Genomic DNA, 20000 nt, shown 5'->3' on the forward strand with positions numbered 1-20000 from the left:
AACGACAACGGCGACGGCAACGAGAACGTCACAAATTTGCATATTTAGTAGGCAAAAACAATAGCTTTGCACGCCCTGCACGTGCGTTTTGCACTTTTGTCCATTTCTTTGCCGTCGTCAGCAAAACTACAACGTGAAATAGCCAAATTCGAGGTTTTATGGACAACGTCATTACTTGAGGATAAATTTTCATTTTCTGCCCTTAATTGAGCGCCGTTCCTACGAGCGTCATTTTTGAGGAACTACCACACCCCCGTCATATTAAAAAAGTTGAAATAGTAATGAAGCGATTACAATAACGCGAATTTATTTTGAGATGACGTTCTCGTTGCCGTCGCCGTTGTCGTTGCTTAAGTTCCCTTCTATCTCATATCCAACGCGCGCTCATGGAATAATTGTTAAATATATTATTTTTTTATTGATAAGTGTAAAACGATGAACATGAAGCAAACTTCTAACTGCTCCGTCTTTAATACGACGTTTCGGCCTTCGGCCTTCGGCCTTCTTCAGATGTGAAACTTATTACTTATTTACAGATAAAAAGATAAAAAAAGCTAAAAATCTTTTTATCTGTAAATAAGTAATAAGTTTCACATCTGAAGAAGGCCGAAGGCCGAAACGTCGTATTAGAGCCGGAGCAGTTAGAAGTTTGCTTCATGTTCATCGTTTTACACTTACCTAAAAATTCACATTGAAGCGCTGTATCCTTCTGGGAGCTCATCGTTTGGTTACCACATTTATTCCGCTGTCTATATATATATGTATATATGTCATTGACTGAACGAAAGGGGCATATTCGCAAACTAAAAATTCGACTGCTCTTTACGAACCTACGCCCTTCGAATCCAATGCCAATGAGTAAGAGGAGACTCAGCAGTTTTAGCTGAAAATGCGGACCTTCTAAACCCTCTAATGATGGCATAGAGCGAGTTTCAATTGAGTGTCGTAAAACCAAAAACAAAGTAATTACTTTGGCCAATCAAAAAAGGACTGAGACAATCCGGCAAACCAATAAAAACTCGAAGTAATTACACGTAGCCGACACAAAGCGCAGGAAAATGTGCACGCGTGAGCCTCGATTGGTTTTGGTTTCACTTCTGATTGGATGAAAAAATGGCGCGAGAACTTTGAACCAATCACTGAGTGAAGTAATCATAAACCAAAGTAATTATGTAATTACTTTCGACAATCAATTGAAAACCGCTCTATTTGCAATAATAACAAATTAGACGGAGCTAAAGACGGTGCAATGTTTTTCATATGCACATGCTCATGTCTAATGACGCGATTGTATGCGCAGAAAGGGAGTGAAGACCAGAATCAGTAAAGGCTACAACGCCCCTGAACTACGGTTACATTTTGACACGCTTCTTTTCTGTTCATTGCAAATCTGCAACGTGAAATAACTAACCATTTTCTTAGAATGCAACTTGATTCAGATTAAGCAAATAACCATGGCATCGCAGAGGTGTTCAAAACTCAGCCTGAACTTGTCTCCGCACAACGTCAAAAAACGTCTTTGATGTAGACAACATCCAAACAAATTTGCCTGCCCAAAATGCCGCCCATTAATCCTGTGAGGTCGTGCTCACGCCACATTTTTTACTGAGTTGTGGGCTGGTTCAGGGGTTACGTCTTAGCCTGGGGTTGGGCTAGGTAGTTTGGCTTTGTAGGGGACCTATGTCCTTTTGTCTCTCGACCTGCCTTAAAGCAAATTTGTAAATAAAAAAATATCTTGTCCTGAACATTTCAGGAACTGCTTAAAGGGAACCTCCACTCCGACGAATGAATAATTTCAAACATAAAATAATTTTTGCAATCAAATTTGCTCGACCATTTTCTCCAATAAAGAGAAAAAAAGAATTTTAGACTTTCAAATTTCCCGGGCGCCGCCATCTTGAATAATTGTGACGTGTAATGGTTGCAACGTTCTCAACTCCGATAATTAACAATTATCCTGCGAAATCGCACGGAATATCGCCTGATACCTAGCCGACGAGGCCGTAGGCTGAGTTGGCTAAAATCAGGCGATATTCCACAAGATTGAGCAGGATAATTGTTTTATTATTTAACACATTGATGACAAAGCACAATTCTCTACGTTTACGGGAAAAAAAGCTGGAAAAACTACCATTTTTCTCCGCGACACACAAAATTACGTATATCGCAGGATATCTGTCGAGTACGCACGACGAATATTGAGCTCGTTATGACCATATTTGGACAGTGTCACAATGTGTTGAATAGTAACACAGGACGCGCGACGAATACTGAGCGCGCTATGACCATATTTGGACATTGTCACAATGTGTTGAGTATTAAGTGTTAATTACCCTTCCTAGTCACAGGGCGACACTGATTGGAGCCTTAACCAGGATCCAGTGCTTGTTTTTTTGCTACGTTGGTCCTTGCTGCTACAATTTAAATTACTAAATGATCCGCCGGCTTCTTGGCTAAGATTTATCACAGATATAGAACAACATTTTGTTCCATTTGACTAATAACTTAATATCTCTACCATAGTTTTTATGGCTTCTAGTAACAATAACTTTTCAGATGTTATACGTACCGACAATTAAATGCGCATCATCAGAAGGACCGAAACCCAAAAATGTGTACACATCTCTGACTGCGTGGTCTTTGAGGCCGTGGCAGACTCTCATTGCTGAGTCCAACTTCTTGTAAGCGGATCTAAATAAAGGAAATTGCCCCACCGTTTAATAAAACTCAACCGGCAATCTTCAAATAGATACGCAACGTAATCTGCAAGGCAGAAATTTATATCGCGACGAAATTAAATTGTATCATATTGTAGAAGAGTGCCTTGTAATCAATCCACGTCAGGTCATCCTCTTCGAGCGACAAACAAAAGTCAAATTTTATTTCTACTCGTCAAGAAAAGCTCTTTGTAAAATTATAAACGATACTGACATTTTTGTTGAAGAGTGAATAAGAGTATTATGATTTCTCTGAAAGGAATCTGAATGGTGTTTTTATTATCAATGTCATGTCGCGGAAGAAAAACAAATCAATGTTTTACTTAAAGCTAAGCCTCTATTTGCACCTGTCAAGCGGACATCGAGCACTATATTTTGGACTCTGCACATCCGTCAATTTGTGGCAGTCGTGGTAACATACGGACAGCACTCTATATAGCATTTCATAATTTTTAAGCATAGTCACTACCGATGCCAATCACAAGACACTCCTAGTATCCTTGGTGAGGCAGAGCAAACCCAAAAAGCACAAAATCAGTTGACTTGCGGATTTTATGGTCCAATTTATATCTGAAACAACTCTCAGTGTAACTGATGACAGGTAGGTTAAATTCGTGAGCGCCTTGCTCCTAGTACAACTAAACTGATTTTGTGCCGGTAGTGTTTGACAAAAATTCGTCTCAAGGTCTTCAAAGTCGACTTTTTCACTCACTCTTACTTATTAAGATATTGCGGCAATAAACGAGACACACATTCAGGAAGGCGACGACTCTTTTCTGTGTCACCAAAAGCTCTCAAGACTTAACAACTTAGCATTCATACAATTTTTTTACTAACCCATCGAATTTCCTGTATTTCCTCCGCCCCCTCTTCTATCCACAAATTTCAATCGTGGTGCTATAATTTCCCCTTCATTATCTGGATGGTAAAACAGCAATATTCTCATTGGTCCGATTGAAATATGCCACCACTTTAAGTTCGTGAATCTTGATCGCGAGACGAGTGACCCGCTGTGGTTGAACGATTTTTGAGACGTGTACTTATGATTTTAAAAATGTCTAGGGCAAAATTGGGATTTCAGTTACATTACATCATCAACCACATTATAGTGTCGATCCCCTTTTCAAATACGATCTTCCAGACCAAAATAGCTGTTCTGACGGTAGTTTTAAAATTGAAAGAAACTCTTTGTGTGGATCACTTGCTCGATTTTATTTGATGTACATTATTGTATGGAAAAGCACAGATGTGTTAGCAAAGACAAACAAACATATGCCTTGTGTTTACTTTAAAGTGACTGTGGATCAATTTCATGAGTGTAGAGCCTTTACGTACAGAGCTTAAAAGCTCTTTAATGGTTTACTTATTCTGTGATTCCATTGGATATTATTGCTCTGCAGGAAAAAACGAAAAACCTCTTGACGTGACAAAAAATTACTTAGCTTAGTATTTCAAAACAATTTCCTCTTTTGCGTCACTGAGACTACTGAGAAATCCTCATTAAGCTTTTAGTTTGACCTGGAATTTAAATTTTAAGTATAGCAATTAAAATATAACATCCAAAGGTAAACCTCGAGATAACAAAGTGACTTTTTTACCCCGCCGTTGCGGGTCGGATGCGTTTTACCAGTAAGTTTCTCTTTCATCCTCTTTTTCAGATCAAGGTAACATTTGTGCGGGCTATGGACGAAAAAGAGAAATGATCGTCGCACTTATTTGGACAATTTAAATTTTCCAAAATTGCCCGAGTCGCGAAGCGACGAGGGCAATTTGGAAAATTTCCAAAACACAAGTGCAATTAATCCTTAATAGTACGAGGACTCATGCGATTACTTGTTTATCAATAAAGGGCAAAATTAACCAATCAGGATCAAGTAATCAAGCCCTCTCTTGATTACCAAAAATGCCCTCTGTCTCAGCCAATCAGCGCTCAGTAATTTTGCTCTTTATTGATAAAGGCCCATAGCCAGCAAGGATATTCGGAGTTTGAGTAGCCAATCTGCAGAGCGCGCCTTCAACGCTATCCACTGTTTTAGTATATGCTTTTGGTGTTTAGTATATACCAAACAACTGAATAATACTTTCCGCGCATTCTAATTGGCTAGCTCGGAGGTAAATAACACTGAGCAAACGGAGAAAAGGAAAATGCATGGCTTCCCCTTTCGCTTCGATTATAATAATAATAATAATAATAATAATAATAATAGTAATAATAATAACAATAATAATAATAATAATAATAATAACAATAATAATAATAATAATAATAATAATAATAATAAATACATTCTTACATGGCGCATTTACAATGCTTACCGAGGAGTAAACATAATTTTATCTCTAAACTCGGCTGATTATTCAACTTGTGTGGTATTAACGTACGTACTAAGACAATTGTTCCCTTCAGCGTAGGTGAATCGAAAGTGGTGGATATCCACCAATATTCACCTCAAATTCGGTGAATAATTGAGTAGCATTTATATAGCGCATTTTTCCCATGGGTTTTACAACAATGAATGTCAAAGGGAATATTCAAATCAAGCAAAATATATTTAAAGAAATGTGTTCATCTGACTGAAGGAAACTAACTGGCTATGATGAAAATGTAGTAGAGTTGAATCCGAGATCAAGAAAAATCCAACCAGGGGAGAACCCAGCGGCACTACACCGCACTTCTCTTGCCTTTGGACCAAACACTGTCATGATCATCTTCTCTTTCCTTTTCCCAGAATGAATGAAAGCTTAACTACCAACAACACAGATCAAGCTGGATGCCCTTTACCACAGTTGACCTTCTTCAGAGCTGCTTCCCAACTGCTTGCATACAGCGCCATTTTCATTCTATCGATGTTTGGCAACTGCGTCCTGATCAACGCCATCACCAGAAATTATGGTCGTTGCTCCGCAGCCATGAATTATTACATCATCAACATGGCAGCCGCTGACCTCGTCACAACCGTGTTCGACATCGGTGTTCAGGTTTACCACTATGCGGTGATGGTGATGAATAAGCAATTTGAATGGTTCGACGGCGTAATGGGCGTCTTTCTGTGCAAATGGTTTGCATTCACTCAGGGCACCGCCATTGCTTGCTCGGTTTTAACGCTAACAGCCATTGCTATTAATCGATTCCAGGCCGTCATGTTTCCATTCCGCCCCAGTATGCGAACCAGCCGTGCTCTTCTCGTCATCGGTGTCATCTGGATCTCTTCCTTTGCTATTGCGTCACCCATGCTTTACGCCATGCGTGTGCTGAATTCACATGGTGCACTGTATTGCCTAGAGGACTGGGAACCGCTGTTTGATAATCAGTCCTCCCCAGGCCACTACAGTTTAGTATTGCTGTTCTTTCTCTACGTGTGTCCACTCGTCTTGATTGGCCTCCTATACTCTTTGATCGCTCTCAAAGTCTGGGTCAGGACTGCCCCAGGGCAAATAACAGCCCCGCATCAACTCAATGAGACAAAAAGGAAGAAGAAAATTCTCAAGATCTGTATGACTGTTGTGTCGGTTTTTGCTGTTTGCTGGCTTCCGTTTTACGTTTATCTCATTTTAAATTTCTTAGGTGACGGTAATAATGGCTGCGGGACACCTGAATATGTGGCCTTTATCGGACTGTTCTTTGGAGATGCGAATAGTGCTTTAAATCCATTTATTTACATTATTTATAACAGTGATTATCAGAAAAGTTTGAAGAAGGTCTTGATGCATTGTTGTTGTCATTGGAAATCTGACAGAGTACGCATGCGCACTATTCGAAGTTCGCTGGAGAGCATTCCATCCTTGCGTACATTCAAAGAACTGGAACTGACGTCTCTATAGAAATATTTGTGCAACTTAACCGAGACAGACACAAATAATCCAAACATAAATTAAACTTTATAAAAGCATGCCTCATTTAATTATTGGTTTTTCGAATTATTTTCACTGTTCAAGAGATGGCGCAGTGCGGCAGTGGTGAGAGTCCTCGCCTCCCACCAATGTCACCCGGGTTCGATTCCCAGACTCGGCGTTATATGTGGGTTGAGTTTATTGGTTCTCTACTCTGCTCCGAGAGGTTTTCTCCGGGTACTCCGGCTTTCCCCCCTCACCAAAAACCAATATGATTTGATATGTATTAATTTGATTTCATTTCATTTGTGCACGACCCCACAAGCTATTCAGCTTTAAACATTATCGTTATAAAGTTCTATAAAGTTCTATAAGGATCAAAAACTGTTATCATCGAAAGCCTAGAAATTTAATCAAGCAACGTCTTTTGGACAACATGTATGCTGCCCTATTAACTTTCTACAAATATTCTTGGCATTCAATTATCGCTACAGAGTCATCATCATCATCATCATAATTGCACGACAGATGAACTAAAAGTTAGGAATATAATCGGAGTTATATCCAATTCACACCAACTTAATTAACTGGGTTTAACAAAAAGAAAATCAGTCACAGAAAAATGTAAGACTGCCTTTTACATGAGACTCAGGTGAGTTTCAATACATGCTTTGATCTATGCTAAATTTGTAGTCCACAAAAATCAGCATACATGGTTTAAAAACTGACAAAACTCTTTGAAACCGTGTTGAACTAAACATGGTCAAAACATGGTTATGGATTGGTGTGAACGGATAAGCAACTTAAGAAGCTGCAAGGAAGCTTTAAAACCTCCAGGGATTGGATGGGATTTGAACCCACGACCGTCATATAAAGATGATTTTCAATCACGTGATGACAAGGCCATGTTGGTAAAAAAAAAAACCATAGCAAATTATGACTCATCTTTTGCATTATGATAGAGTCAAATTAACCAAAAGACTTTTTTTTTCAATTGTTCTGGGCACCAACATGGCTGCTATTATGTCATGTGAAAACCAGCTATTGCGCTGCCGGCTTAACTTGCTCTACGTACCAACCGAGCTATCAAGCTAATTCGTGTCCATTTCTCACTTAAAGTATATGAATTTCAGATATTCTATGATCAGAAATTAAATATCACTTAAACATAATAATCATAATCATAATCAAAATCAAAATAATAATAATAATAATAATAATAATAATAATCGCAAGTATATACGTACAAAAACGACGCAGCTCCACAAGGTTGAACCAAAAGCATACTATGTCGCATCTGGTTGCCGGTTCACGTATGACCTTCGTTGGAGCACAGCTTACAGCCAGCTGAAATCATAGTCTCCCATAGCTCAGTGGTGGAGCAAAGGCATTCGTTTCAACTCCTGTTATTAATAATTACAAAACTTGATATTTTTTACGAAGTATCCCCAGGTCACTGTGGAAAAATTGCATCTCTTCGTTGTTGTTGCTATTAATGTTTTCCGACTACTGGAACAAAACAACCCCTTACTTTCGACGATTCTGGGGACGTAAACGAAGACATGCAAATTTTCTACTTTCCTTTCATATGTCAATTTGAGGCTCTACTAGGGGTTTTGGGGAATAAATGAACACGGCTAACTGATTTGATCTGGGGAACAGGGGAACCGTGAAACTGACTATAAGTACCTTTAGGAAAAAAAAGGGAACATAAACCAAATGAAAGGTAGCAGTGATTCACGCACTTATCTAAACAATTTAAGTAATTGTCTCCAAGAGATTATGAAGGTAAGAGAGGTAATCCCTCATATTGGCCCTATTCCCACCGTAATCGCTCTTAAGTTATTTTTAAATCTCCTGCAAGATTCGGTATTCCCACGAGGGTTAACTGATAGCCAATCACATGTCCTCATTTTTACCAATGTCGACAGCTGAGCGAATTCCCACGCAATGATTCGCGTCGTTTGCGAAAATGGGGACATACGATTGGCTGTCAGTTAACCCTCGTGGGAATGCCGGATCTTGCAGGAGATCTAAAAATACCCTAAGAGGGATTACGATGTGAATAGGGCCAATATGAGAGATTACCTCTTTTACCTTCATACTCTCTTGTTGTCTCTGAAAGACAACTGGAAAAATTGAGGCGGCTTCAACGGGAATCAAACAAATTGACTTGCTCCTAACTGAGTGGTTCCATTGCTCAGTTGGTAGAGCATTGCATTGCACCGGCATTGCACCGGCATTGAGGCGGCTTCAACGGGAATCAAACAAATTGACTTGCTCCTAACTGAGTGGTTCCATTGCTCCGTTGGTAGAGCATTGCATTGCACCGGCATTGCACCGGCATTGAGGCGGCTTCAACGGGAATCAAACAAATTGACCTGCTCCTAACTGAGTGGTTCCATTGCTCAGTTGGTAGAGCATTGCATTGTACCGGCATTGAGGCGTCTTCAACGGGAATCAAACAAATTGACCTGCTCCTAACTGAGTGGTTCCATTGCTCAGTTGGTAGAGCATTGCACCGGCATTGCGTAGGTCATGCGTGATGTGACTATCTTTATTATCAATACACAAGGCCAAATCCTACAAACTCATTTAAGAAGAAAAAAATGTTTAAGGACGGTGCCTACTATTGTTATTGCGCATACGTTCTGCGCATCTCCAGATACTAGGATTTCCTATCGGTAGTGCTTACTAATGCAGGGTTATTTTTGCAAAAAGAAAATTGGGGGTAGCCATGCATTTTTCAGAGATAATTGAGCTTTAATTTGAAAAGGAACGCCATACATTTATTTGTATTTTAGAGCTTTTTGCTAATATTGTTGATTACTATCTTTGAAAAATGCGTGGTTACCCCCAATTTTCTTTTTGGATTTTTATAACACTTGTTGAGATCTGCTTTCCCCGCATATTCATGAAACCGCGCGAAAATACCTTTGAATTAGTATATAGGCACCGTCCTTAACAGAGATGTAGCATGAAACTATGGTATTTTTTAATGTAAAGTTGCTGTTACAATACGATCTGGTAAACAAGAGCAAAAATTGAGAAAGAAAAAAAGAGCAGAAAAACTCATCGGCAAAAAATCGCGCCGACTGTGGCATTGAAATGGTATTCTCAGCATCACATTGGCCGAACGAAGTTGTTTGACATCTCTGCGGCCAATCAGAATCACGACGGTAAATGCATTTTCATCCAGGGCATTTCCCGTTTGTTCCGCAAAAAAGCTCGTTTTACAGCGGACAGTTTCTCATTTGGCCGCCGTATTGATAATAATAGCCCTTATGCATGATTTTCTCCACCAATTATGCAAACCTCTAATTTGAAAATCAAACTTATAAACTTAAGTTTGAGCTGAATCCCAAAGAAGCAAACTTGTAAAGAAAACCCACTTGCCAACAGTATTACACTAACAATTTTGTGCAAACGAGGTCTGGTGGTGAATTTTGAGCCCGGGCATTTCCCGTTTGTTCCGCAAAAAGGCGCGTTTTACAGAGGACAGTTTCTCATTTTTGCGCTCGTATTGATAATAATAGCCCTTATCCATGATTTTCTCCACCAATTATGCAAACCTCTAATTTGAAAATCAAACTTATACATTGTAGCTTGAGCTAAATCCCAAAGAAGAAAACTTGTAAAGAAAACCCACTTGCCAACAATATTACACGAACAAATTTTGTGCAAATGAGGCTTGGTGGTGAATTTTTGAACATATGCCATCGTCATGCGTAAGGACTATTACGGGGGCTTCAGCAATGACGACGGGAACGGCAACGAGAACGTCATCTCAAAACATAAATTCTCATTATTGTAATCACTTCACCACTATTCCAAGTTTTTTAATATGATAAAGGTGTACCAGTTCCTCAAGAATGAAATCGTTATGAGTGGCTCTTAATTTAGGGGAGAAAATTAAAATTTATCCTCAAGTGCTGAATTTCTTCATAAAACCTCGAATTTAGCTATTTCAAGTTTTTGCTTTGCAGACGACGGCAAAGAAATGAACAAAAGTGAAAATCGCACTTGCAGGGCGTGCAAAGCCATTGTTTTTGGCCACTAAATATGCGCATTTGTTACGTTCTCGTTGCCGTTGTTTGAAGGTGGCTCTGAATCTACTCTTTAATTTGCAGAGAGTTTTATCTCAGCCTGCTAATCACGTTTCAGCAATAAAAAAAATGGGGGTTCCGGGCCTAGTTCATCTTTGAGATATAAGCGTTTAAAGACAAAATATACCGTGTTTTTAGAGGACTCTTTTGTTGCCATGGGAACCTATTACGTCACATCAATGAGTGCATCTTGTTAAACAATTATTGGTGTTTTATTTGGTACCATAACAGTGCCATGATGTGAAACAGTGTTGTAACATTAATCCTTCAATTAAGACATTCCTCCAAATTATTGAAACCTGTTTGAGCCACCTTTAACTTAGTAAAGCTTTAGTAAGATCGTTTGATATTTTATATACATATACACAAAACTAAGTGTCTCACCTTATTTTTTAGTATCCAGTCTAGTCATAACCTGCGTGCAGCCAGACATGTAACTCGAAACCTGGGTCAAACCCTACAATTCTCTACTTGCACAAATCCCATAATACACCTCTTTCAACCCCCCTAAATTTTGCATGATCATTGTTTGCAATTTCTCCTGGGACATGAAGATGTCCCAAGAGAAATCGAAAACAATGTCTTTGAACAGTACTAGAAATACTAATGATTCCAAGTTCGAGTGAGGCCTAACACTACTGTGAAGTTTTTTATACCCAATTATTCCATCAGAGATCAACCCTACTATTGGAATTCGGCCCACAAAAGGACAGAGAAAAAATCGGACCAGGGTGGGATTTAAACCCACGACCTTCAGATTTGATCACCGTTCCTCTTCCAACAGAGCTACAGAACGGGAGCAGGCCGTGGGTATGTGAGATGTTATCACAAGGACAAATTCGGTTCGATCCAAGCCTAATTTAGATAATCGTTAGTTGTTGTCCTTCAGTGGCATATTGATATGAAGGACAACAACTATTAGTAACGATTAACTAGAAATACTAGCTTTTGAAATGTAAAAAGCCAAACTAGTGCAAAAAAACTAAACCGCTTCCAGTAACGGTTATTAGTTTGTGGTTTCATGTCGCTTCTGATTGGTTGCTGCGCGATGGGAAATGTCAAAATCAAATCAACGTGTTGACGGTTTTTTGGATCCGTACGTGCTACGGCAGATCTTTGATTTCTGTTTGTTTGCGATCAATCACAATTGTTGCCATCTCTTCGCCCGCAATGATTCTTTTCTAAAACACGAAAACAATAATTGCAATAAACAAAATAATTAAACATCGCCATTTCACTTTTGACCTTTTGGCTGTTGAGATGCAAAGCACTTTTTCTGTCATACAAATAACGGATGCTTGATTTGTCAAGTAAGTGAACGTCGAAAAACAAAACGCGTAAGAATCTATCCAATCAGAAAGGGATACAGAAACCCCTGTAAACTCTGAACAAGCTTAAAGCGGCTGTGACACTGTGCAATTTTTGCGTGCAACTTGTGTCGCAACGCCATTGCGAGACAAGTTGCACGAATCATTGCTCAATGCAACATATCTTGCAACGGTTGCAACGGTTGCAACGATTTTTTGGTATATACTCCATGCACCCAGGCCATGGCATTCTCCTATGGAGTATATACCGATTTTTTTAAAGCATTGCGCAGTGTAACATCTGTCCTGCAACATGTATCGCAACAGTTTGCGGCACTAGCCAATGAAAATGTTCCTTTGACGTCATGTGATCATCGAGACGAGACAAGTTGCATGAAACGTTGCTCAGTGTATCACCCGTAAAACAACTTGTTTCGTAATAGGAGAACGTTTCTAGAAATGACGTTGCGAGACAACTTTGCACGAAAAATTGCAAAGTGTAACAGCGCCTTTAGTCTGTCTGCGATGCAGGCTATTCCGGTCACAACCCATCCGATTGCAAGTCAACCTCGTTGATTGCAAGTGCATGAGCTGTCTCCCACGTAGCCTTTATTCTTTTCTATTCTCGTACGGTCCAGATCACTCGTGTCACGCACTCTAAGAGAAGGGAAGGGAAGGGAGGAGAGTGCGTGACACGAGCGATCTGGACCAGGCTATCTCCCAAGCGTCTAGGAACTGGAGACTAACTACTCTTGCCGAGGATCATGGGCTACCTCCCGTAGGGTGTGCAAGATGGCGGCGAAGGAATGCATTGTGACGAACTAAGCCACGACGTATGAACTTCTGAAGTCATGGCCATGGTAGATGGCGGTTTAGAGCTAGAGGACGGGGAAATAGATGATTTGGAGGATGGAGAGATAGATGAGAATGTACCTCTCTCAACGGAAGCGAGCAATAATGTATTCTCACGTTTAGAACCACGCAACGGAGACTCGTTCTCTGAGAAATTACAAGACTCGCAGGGAGTAAACAGCAGGGATTTCGTATTTCAAAGTTCAGTACCTCCATCTGGTCCATGGGAACAACAGGGTACATCTTTTAGTTCTTTAAGTCGCAGTAGATTTCGTAGAGGACGGGAAACTCCTGCGATCGCGAGAGGAAGAGGAAAGGGCCGTTTTCGTGGAAATGAACGGGAAATGATGGGTCGGAGCAAGAGCTCATCTGGGAAAAGATTCAGCCAGCGTAGATGTATCCTTTAATTTATCCTTTAAGTCTGAGTATTTGCCAAAAAAGAAAGAAAAATAAAAACAAAATTAAGAATTTTGGACAGAAACTTCGTAGGAAACTTTTGAGAAGCCAAATAAATATTGCTGGTTTGCATGTGAAGTCATTTTGGCCATGGTGGTTGGCAAGAACAATAACCTGTCTCTCCACTGGGAACCAAACCATACATTTCATCCCCTTTTGAAGGAAAATGGGGAGTATTTTTTAGCGCCCAAGGCACGAGCCTGTAGGGGTTATCCCATCTAGGAAATTTTGCAAATTTATTTTCTCTCAAGTGGCACTTCCTGCATTTTGACATCATTTTGGTCGTATTCTAAAAAGTCTTTATCTTACCAATTTTTGCTGTTTAATGGAGTAAGACCGCTGCCCTTATAAGTTTGCACAAGGGGTGTTCAATGGAGGGACTGGGAGAGACATTATAGGATAACAAAGTGTAATTATAATAACATTTTACTCTCAGATCGCAAAAAAAAATGCTTAAGATAAGCAATTTTTTCCTTGTTTTCAGAATTTCATGATAAATCGGGAGAGTCTGATAAAAGTCAGGAGAGCAGGAGGCAACACATCAAATTGGGAGGGTCGGAATGTCTGCTTAACTTTATTATTATACAGATTCTGCCAAAAAAAATTGAATTGTACAGGGCTCAAAATTGCCACCAATACAGTTGCATTTGTGACAGAGTTTTTTCCCTTTGCAACTAAAATATCTGGAGAAGTCGCAAACTTGCAACTTGTTTTCAACGATTTTGGGACTAAAATTTGCGGAATTGCGACTGAATTTTTTTTCATTAATTTTGAGCTCTGTTGTGTTGTATTGCCAACCAAAATTACAATAATGTTTTGTTAAAGCAACTGAATGTGCTTGAATGAGTGAAGAAAATATATGTAGCAGTGAGGAAGTAGGAGTAAGCATGAGTATTTTGCCATAGGAAAATATATTACATGTATCTCTGTAGAATTTGTACATACTGTATTTGAAATATTGTTACAACAGCTTAAAACAGCATGGACCTTTTAATAGAGATCAAAGCATGTGGAACATTTTATGTATTGATAGTTGTAGTCTTCGTTGACCGAATGCATAAATGGCAGACAAAAATGTAGTCTTTTGTTTCTGTGCTAATACACCTTATTCCAAAATGGCCACCATTTAAATATTCTTTTGTTTTTATTCAAATTAGCCCTTGATGCCTTGTTCTTAAGCTTAAGATTCAAAAGAATATTTTATCTTGAACGAGGCAACAAGGGCCAATTTGTATCCGCATAAATCAGTGGCCATTTTGGAATAAGGTGTATGAGACTCACTAGCCTTGCTCTCAAACAACATTTCTGTTATATTTTGTCCATGCAAACGAGGCTAGTGAGGCTAATTAGCACATAAACAACAGAATTTTTTTTTGGCCACCATTTATGCATTCGGTGTATAGAATGGACCTTTGAAAAAGAAACATCCTTCTTAATACAATGTATCTTTTCTTAACAACAATTACACTTCATCCAGCCTTCTTTCAAAGGCCTAATTTACCTCATCCCTTGTCTGTTGAAAGGAGAGGGCCTCTTTATATTGACGAAAGAATGCATTCCCACCCAGACTTTGAAAAAACAGGGTTGAGTCATGGTGCAGCAGAGGAAAGGCCAATGCAGGTACCTCTGCACTTTGATGAAAGGCTTCATTCTGATAATGTCCGACTGAGGTTACCACCTGTTCCATTCACCGAAAGATCAAGGATGTCTTTAGTTGGTGGAAGGACTCAGTTACATGCTGTAGCTCACTTTGAAATGACAGATTCCACTCCTCCTGAAGTGGGCAAAGAACCTGGAAAATTACCATCACCTCCAGATGAAGAAGATTTTGATGACTACAGGATCTTGTTGCAGCGTCATCGTCTCATTCAACAGCAGTTGGCTGCGCTTGAAAACCAGGAGAGTTCATCCTTAGTAGAGGATGATGCTATCATTGATGATTCTTTCATTGACATTCCAGTGGAAGATACCCATGCACAGTTACGAGTTATCGATGAAAGACGTTTAGGAACGTTAGATGATGTATTTGAACAAGCCCACGAACAGCTTCATAGGTTTGATTCTCACCATTTAATAACGGATGCTAGGAATGTAGTATCAGGTGAAATGGGGAATGACATTTGCAATCTGTTAGAAAGTGAAAGTTCTGGAGATGGTGGTACTCCTAAACCATTCTTACCTTTTAAAATTAAACCTCTTCATAATAATGTCCCGTCAATTAAAGAATTGAGTCAGAAGGACTTGGAACAAAGAGGGGTAAGGAAGTACATTGAACACGGCACAGGCGGTAACAACATGGAAAATGTCACTGTTAAAGAGAACAGCCTATCTCTAACACAAGGTAAAAAACAGGGTGAATTTACCAGGCCACGAAAGAAAAACCGAAAGAAAAGAAAACGTAAGTTGTCTCAAGTTGGAACTCAAGTCACAGTGAATAGAGGACCAACCGGAAATGCCAGCTCACTGCAGGGTGCACACGTTGATCCTCATAATGAACTTGAAGCAAGACTGATGTCTCTCGCTGGAAGCTCTGTTTTAAATCATGGAGGTCCTGCCACAAATAGGTAGGCAAAGTACATGTACCATGTGCGTGATTACATTAGTGCCCTCTTAAGCTCATTTTGTAGAGCACTGGACTACCGTGTTGAAAGTGGTGGGTATTGGCTTAAATTGACGTGGTGTAAACAAGGCAAAATGTATACTTGTGAAACCAACCTTGAATGGATAAAATGAATATAAGAAGAGTTCTCTCTATAATGATTACATTGTTTACTATGGGTAATTTGTTTGTTTTAGGGAGGATAAGGATAAAAAACGAGAGAGACGAGAGAAAGTGCGACAATGGCAGGAGAAATTGAAAAAAAAAGACATTTCTAATGAAAAGACACTTCAAGGAAATAAATCTCGGCTCAAAAAGAAGGTAACCAGGCTTTCCCGAGGTGATAAGAGACGTTCAAACAGTAGTCAATGGGAAGGAGATGGGAAGGTGAATTTATCAAAGTTTGAAAGTGATGATTACTTTGAAATACCCATGGACGTGGAGAGTGATTCAACAGGTGATGATTGTGTATTGATTTTGTTCGTTAATTAATTTCTCATTAAATATTTTGTTATTTGTCATTAGTTTAATAAGAAACTATTCTGAGACATTCTCGGTGACTGTTTTGAGAAAGGCCAAAGAGCTGACACTGGACTACTATGTGACAGGTTGCGAGCTCATTTCGCACAGGACCCGCATACAGGTTCTTTAAATGCCTGAGAAGAAAGCGCTGCATTTTGTAATCACACTTGCAAAATATTATTTAATGGTTAGGCATGAATCCAAGTTCTCACAAACCCTTTCTCAGTAAATAAATATTATTAGTAAAATCCAACTAGTGGTCTATTATCAATGCTGCGTTCTGATTGGTTGAGCTACTAGTAGGCTATTTGTTATAGCCCACTAGTAGCGAAAAGCGCCAGCTTTGAAAACCAAAACAACAATTAAAGTCTACGTAGCTTTAACTAGCGAAAGATGTTTTGTCTCGATATTTTTTTGACCAACTAGTTGGATTTTACTAAAACAATTATTCTGAGGTACATGTATTACTCTGTACAAACAACCCAGATACAGTGTACTTTATATCTGCAAAGCTTTGCATGTAGGCACAGAGTTCCTAGTGAAGTCATACAATGTTCAGTATCACTAGTTTTAATACTGCAGTTTTGCTGTAACCTCCATGTTGGAGGTGAAACTAAAACAAAAATTAATTGAAGAAAGATCAGATGGCCATCAAGTGCTCCATCTGTAACATACACTGTAAGTGTAAGTTGATGGCACATTGTACATGTATTTAATTAATTTATACCAATAAATGTATAGAACTTGAGTTGTTGACTGCATTGGTCAATTAAGACAAGATCTCAAATGAATCTATGATCTTCACAGTTATGAGCGCAATTTTTGCAATTGCGTAGATCATAACTGCGAAGATCATAGCTTCACTTGATTTCATATCCGCAGTTCATACATGTATATGATTCATTTCATATACCATTTCATCATTAAGACAAGATCTGTTATTGATAGTAATAGTACATGTACTTGGTGCAGTATGGAAATATTGGTCAAAGAACTTCAATTAATAGACCTTTTTTTCGCTTGTACATTTTTGTTTTCCCAATACAGATCATGTGATGATGCTCAGAGGTCTGGTCCTTTGTTTTGTTCATTCAAAAGAGTGCATGCAGAGATGTTCATGCTTGCATGTACTTTTTTTAATGAACAAAACAAAGGACTGAACCTCTTGAGTACTTTCATGTGATCTGTATTAGGAAAACCAAATGTACAAGCAAAAAAGGTCTATTACAGCTGTAATTACATGTACATGTACCAGTCATGCAGTGCATTGTTTTTCAATCATTATGTTAGTTAATTTAAGTTTCACCGACTTGGTGGTGTGGCCCACACAACGGTGATGCTACGGTAACACTGCAGATGTGTCTGTACAGCAGTTGACCCTTCACAACATTGCTAGACCACAACTCTTTGCTAGCAGTGGGTTCATAAACTTTCTTCAGAATTAATTCTTATGAACAAGAATTCTGGCATTGGGACTATGGACATAATGGTTTATAAAGAAGACTTGAAAGTTAAACCAAATTTACACTTGTTGCTGCCTAATCCATGCAAATCATACTCCTTGTAGACTCACTGTGGGTGGGTTTCATGTACACTGAACAACAGTACATGTGATTTATTACACACATCATGAGAATTTCATTCCATAAAGCTCATTTCTACAAATCTATATGCTCTATTTTTACATTTGAAAAAAGTCTATACAGCCAATCAAAATGGCGTACAGCTCTTTCACATGTAGAAGTATAACCAATCAACGATAGTGTAAAGGCCTTTCCAAGCCAATCACTCGTACATCTCGTTCATCTCGTGCAAATCGTGCAAATCATACTTTGTTATTGAGTTGAATGAAATTTGCATTTGCTTCTATTGTAAGTGAATTTTTGTTTCTAATTTTAGTTCGGAAAACTATTTCTATAAAAATTCTCGTCTTATGTGTAATAAGCAGCTCACGACATACATGTAGAAAGTGCTTTGTACGCGGTTGTATTCACGAGTTGTTTGTTTGTCAAAAACCTTCACTCGCTCATACCTCTCTCTTTAGGGTTTTTGACACAAACAACTCGTGAATAAAACCCCGTACGCCGCACTTTCTATGACGTAAACTATATATATGTAAGGAACCCTCAAGTTAAGAGAGTGATACATGAGTAATATGTTACCTATTACTAGCAGATGGCCATCCAGCTCCACCGCTAATAGAGGAACCAGTTGAAGACTTCCCTCCGCCACCACCACCATTACCAAATGGAGATTTTGGTAATAATTTTATTATAAAAAGTCTACTCTGTCCTACATAACTGGAGGAAAAATGTACATGTATTTAGCATTGAAAGGGCGGTGGGAAAAGGACTGCCAGTTTAGGCCATTTTAGCCTGCCATAAATATTATATACAATAATTATAATAATTTATACAGTACAGCTCAAAATGTAAGTTACCAGTTGTGTAGTGTTTCAGGCGTTGCGCGCTATGTGATTCGAGTCCTGTGTCACCTGCGAATCATTGAAGCAGAATTTTTTGGCATAAATTTAGGAGGACTCCTCTATGCAAAATCAATATTTATTAATTTCGAGCAATCAACAATTGCATGGTTAGAAGCTGTCTGCGACAGACAAGTCACAGACGATCATAAAGACTGCAGACAAACATTCCCTTTTATCTGTACACTGTACATGTACAGTGCAGTGATCTTAGACAAGTGTAGCCTTAATTTTAATCCTCAGTGCAGCGAGGAAGAAAATTTGGACAAAGATCGTGGCATTATTAAAACCAGAAATGGTGGTTACATTGTCAATAATTTATGATCTTGTGCCGCCAAAGAAGTAGGAACCTGATCTTGTGCTGGTCTGGTGTTTTGAACAGCGATGGGGTTGTTTAGTATACTGTAGTACTTGTTGAGTCACACAGCCACTCAAAATAATTTAGTTGTGTAAAGATTTCGGATAGGCAAAGCCAAAGGTTTTCCTGATTTTCCTACATGTGTCGGCTTGCCTGAATTTTACAGTATAATGTGCTGACTCAAGACCAACAAAAACAATATGATATGATAATTATGATATGATATGATATAGTATAATATATAGTATACTATAATATAAGATAATATAATATGATATAATAAGATGAAAAAAATAGAAAAAAACTATTTCATTAGATAATGCAACTCTAGAGTTTGATTGACTGCAGACGAAAGAAAAGAAATCCCAGCCGAACTTGTCAATCAGCAAGAGGCAAAATTCCATAAATAAGAGGTTTTACATGAGCTAGTACACTGTACTGTACATGCACAACACAACAACAACGTTAACTGATTTTAGATACCGTAGTTATTCGGTTACAAGGTGCCCTCGGTTATAAGACGCACCCCAAACTTTGCAATTTAATCAAGCTAAGTTCTCAAACTGAAAATTAAGCGAAAATACTCGGTTATAAGATGCACTAAAAAAATGAGAGTTATCAAAAGGATGTGATGAATTTGAGAACAATTATCCTTACAGAATTGGCATGCAAACTCTTTTTGTCAACGTAAACAAAGTGAAAAAGTCACGCATTTAATGATATACGTAAAAACAAAGCTAAAAGTTACACCTGAAATGATAAACATACAA

At 38.7% G+C, this 20000-nt stretch overlaps 2 protein-coding genes across 5 annotated transcripts in view; both read left to right on the forward strand.

Moving 5' to 3' along the window:
• Nucleotides 1-3106: 3106 nt before the first annotated feature.
• On the forward strand, nt 3107-6606 carry LOC138041189 (pyroglutamylated RF-amide peptide receptor-like). The gene is made up of 2 exons (XM_068886962.1): nt 3107-3318; nt 5447-6606. The coding sequence occupies exons 1-2, from the start codon at nt 3272-3274 to the stop codon at nt 6537-6539; spliced, it is 1140 nt and encodes a 379-aa protein (XP_068743063.1). The 5' UTR covers nt 3107-3271; the 3' UTR covers nt 6540-6606.
• A 6135-nt stretch (nt 6607-12741) lies between these two features.
• LOC138042515 (zinc finger C3H1 domain-containing protein-like) overlaps nt 12742-20000 on the forward strand; it is a 36278-nt gene continuing 29019 nt past the window's right edge. For 2 of the 4 annotated variants that reach the window (XM_068888425.1, XM_068888424.1), the window contains exons 1-4: nt 12742-13209; nt 14747-15833; nt 16066-16325; nt 18563-18649. In XM_068888425.1, coding sequence (XP_068744526.1) covers nt 12813-13209; nt 14747-15833; nt 16066-16325; nt 18563-18649 — 1831 coding nt within the window. In that variant the 5' untranslated portion in view covers nt 12742-12812. The remainder of the gene's footprint in view (nt 13210-14746; nt 15834-16065; nt 16326-18562; nt 18650-20000) is intronic. The other 2 variants (XM_068888427.1, XM_068888426.1) reach the window with 1 other exon arrangement.

The sequence above is a fragment of the Montipora capricornis genome, chromosome 3, assembly GCF_036669925.1.
Source record: "Montipora capricornis isolate CH-2021 chromosome 3, ASM3666992v2, whole genome shotgun sequence".
In the NCBI taxonomy this organism is placed as follows: domain Eukaryota; kingdom Metazoa; phylum Cnidaria; class Anthozoa; order Scleractinia; family Acroporidae; genus Montipora; species Montipora capricornis.